The sequence below is a fragment of the Equus quagga genome, unplaced genomic scaffold, assembly GCF_021613505.1.
Source record: "Equus quagga isolate Etosha38 unplaced genomic scaffold, UCLA_HA_Equagga_1.0 HiC_scaffold_4026_RagTag, whole genome shotgun sequence".
NCBI classification, from domain to species: Eukaryota; Metazoa; Chordata; class Mammalia; order Perissodactyla; family Equidae; genus Equus; species Equus quagga.
In genome coordinates this window covers 6027-8044 of record NW_025793714.1, presented here as the reverse complement: position 1 = coordinate 8044, position 2018 = coordinate 6027, and the positions used below count along the sequence as shown (strand labels likewise).

Genomic DNA, 2018 nt, shown 5'->3' with positions numbered 1-2018 from the left:
AGCCCAAACCTCAGAACTGAAGCTCTGAGGCCCCGGGCCAAAGGCCACCCCAGAAACCACTCACTCTTCCCGCGAAGCCCGCACGGACACCGCTGGGCTCCGGCCCTGGGGAACCTCACAAGTCACGAGGCACGAACCCGGCTGTGGACGGCCCTCCCTCCCCCAAACGGGATCCAGCCGTGTTTTGGGCAACTTGAGCCGCATTTGAACGAGCGGCCTTGTCCAGCCGGCACCAGGTCATCACCACGCCCCTCGCACCCAGGTCCTACCCCGCGGCGCAGGCAACGTCCTGGTGTGCACACACACTCACACAAGCACACCCTGTCAAACAAAGCCCCGGAGAACTCCTACCTCGCCCCCGTGCCCGTCGAAGATCCCGAAGATGGACGGGTGCGACTTGTTGGCCAGGTCCGTGAGAACTTCGAAGCGGTCCTCCATGTGGTCTCTCCGGCCCTGGATGGAATACACCGCCACGTTGTGGCTCTTGAACTCCCAGGTCTTGGAGAACTCCGCCTCCAGCACGTGAGCCCCCCGAGCCGCTCGGTCTGCACCATCTCGGCCACCTTGCCCTTGACCATCTTCACGGCGTCCCGGCTGGACTTGACGATGGTCTTCACCTCGTCCGTGTGGAAGAAGTAACTCCACAGCGCCAAGCTGATGCACAGCAGGAAGAGCGTCTCGGGTCTCAGCAAGAAGTAGCGCATGAGGCGACCCAGCAGAGACAGCAAAGTCATTGTATCCTCGCTAGAGCCCGACCACCAGCACGCGCGCGCCCCGAAGGCTCGCCGGTCCGGAGCGCGGGGGGACGGCCCGCGGGAGGGGCAGCAGGAGGCTGCGGAGCCGGGCGGGGGGCGGACGCCGGCGGCTCGGCGCGGCCCGGAGAGCAGAGGCAGCCTCCATTTTGTCTCCCGGCCTCGCGGCCCGAGGCCCGCGCCCTGCGCACCGGCGCCCGCGCCCGCCGCCCGCGCCGCCTCCCCTTCCTGCGCCCCTTTGTGAGGCGGCGGCGGCGGCCCCGGCGCCCGGGCTGGGCGGCGGCAGTCAAGCGAAAGTTGCGCCGGGCGGCTCGGCCGCGGCGGGCGGGAGAGTCCAGGGGCGCCGGCGCGCGCGCGGCCCCTCCGCGGGCCCCTCGCCGCTCGCGGAGCGGTCAGCAGGTGAGGCGGCGCGGGGCGCGAGAGCCGGCGGGGAGCGAGGCGAGTCCCCTCGGCCGCCGCTGTAAGGGAGCGCGGAGCCGCGAGCCCGCCGACCCCTTCAGACGCCGGTCCCCCGAGAAAAAAAGTTTTGCGGGAGCCTGGGCAGAGGCGGGGTCCGCGGAGCCCGGCGACGCAGCACTATGGGCGCGGAGCCGCAGGCGGCCGGCGGCTCTGCGTGCCTCTCCCGGCAGCTCGCGCTCCGCTCGGCTCGGCTCGGCGTCGCCCGCGCGCCCGCTCCTCGGCCCGGCTCGCGCTCGCCCCGCCCCACGCTCGCCACGCCCCCTACGCTCGCCACGCTCCCCGCGCTCGCCCCGCCCCCGGAGCCGGGACTCCAGGCCCCGGAGCTCCGGGCGAGCTGTCAGAGGCCAGGGAGCCTCGGCGGCGGCCGGCGCGCACGCAGCTCGGGGCGGCCCAGCGAAGCGAGGGCGAGGCGAGGGGCGCGTCCACGGCCGAGCTCGAGCGGACGCTGGTTCCTCCTCCCGCGCGGGCTGCCGGGACAATACGACACTGACCCTGGTCGTCGTCACGCTCCTTGCCCGGGAGCCGCGGCCGCCGGCTGGAAAGCAGAGGCCCGGCCGTGAGCGCCCCCCTCCGGCAGGCCTCGCGGTAGCGCCGTCCCCGCGTCGCCCGCATAAGGCAAGCGAGAAGGGACGCACTTCTGCCGCCTCGCAAAGCGGGGCGGAGCGGGCCGGCCGCTGGGGTTCGGTGGCGGGGGCCTGCCCGGATCCCCCGAGGCGAGGAGGATCGGGGCCTCGCAGCCTCCTCGCGACGGGCCAAGACCCTCTGGAGGAGGACAGCAAGTGAGGACTGGGGCGCCTGGAGGTCGCT

The 2018-nt window shown here is 73.0% G+C and overlaps 1 protein-coding gene across 1 annotated transcript; it reads right to left on the bottom strand.

Annotated features, from left to right (window-relative positions):
* Positions 1-13: 13 nt before the first annotated feature.
* LOC124232260 (translation initiation factor IF-2-like) lies at positions 14-2016 on the bottom strand (the record flags this gene model as incomplete). Its single annotated transcript, XM_046649223.1, is given in 3 exon segments — positions 14-524; positions 527-828; positions 1152-2016. Coding segments are annotated over 3 exon segments (1367 nt in total), but the record flags the coding sequence as incomplete, so codon positions are not given.
* Positions 2017-2018: the final 2 nt, after the last annotated feature.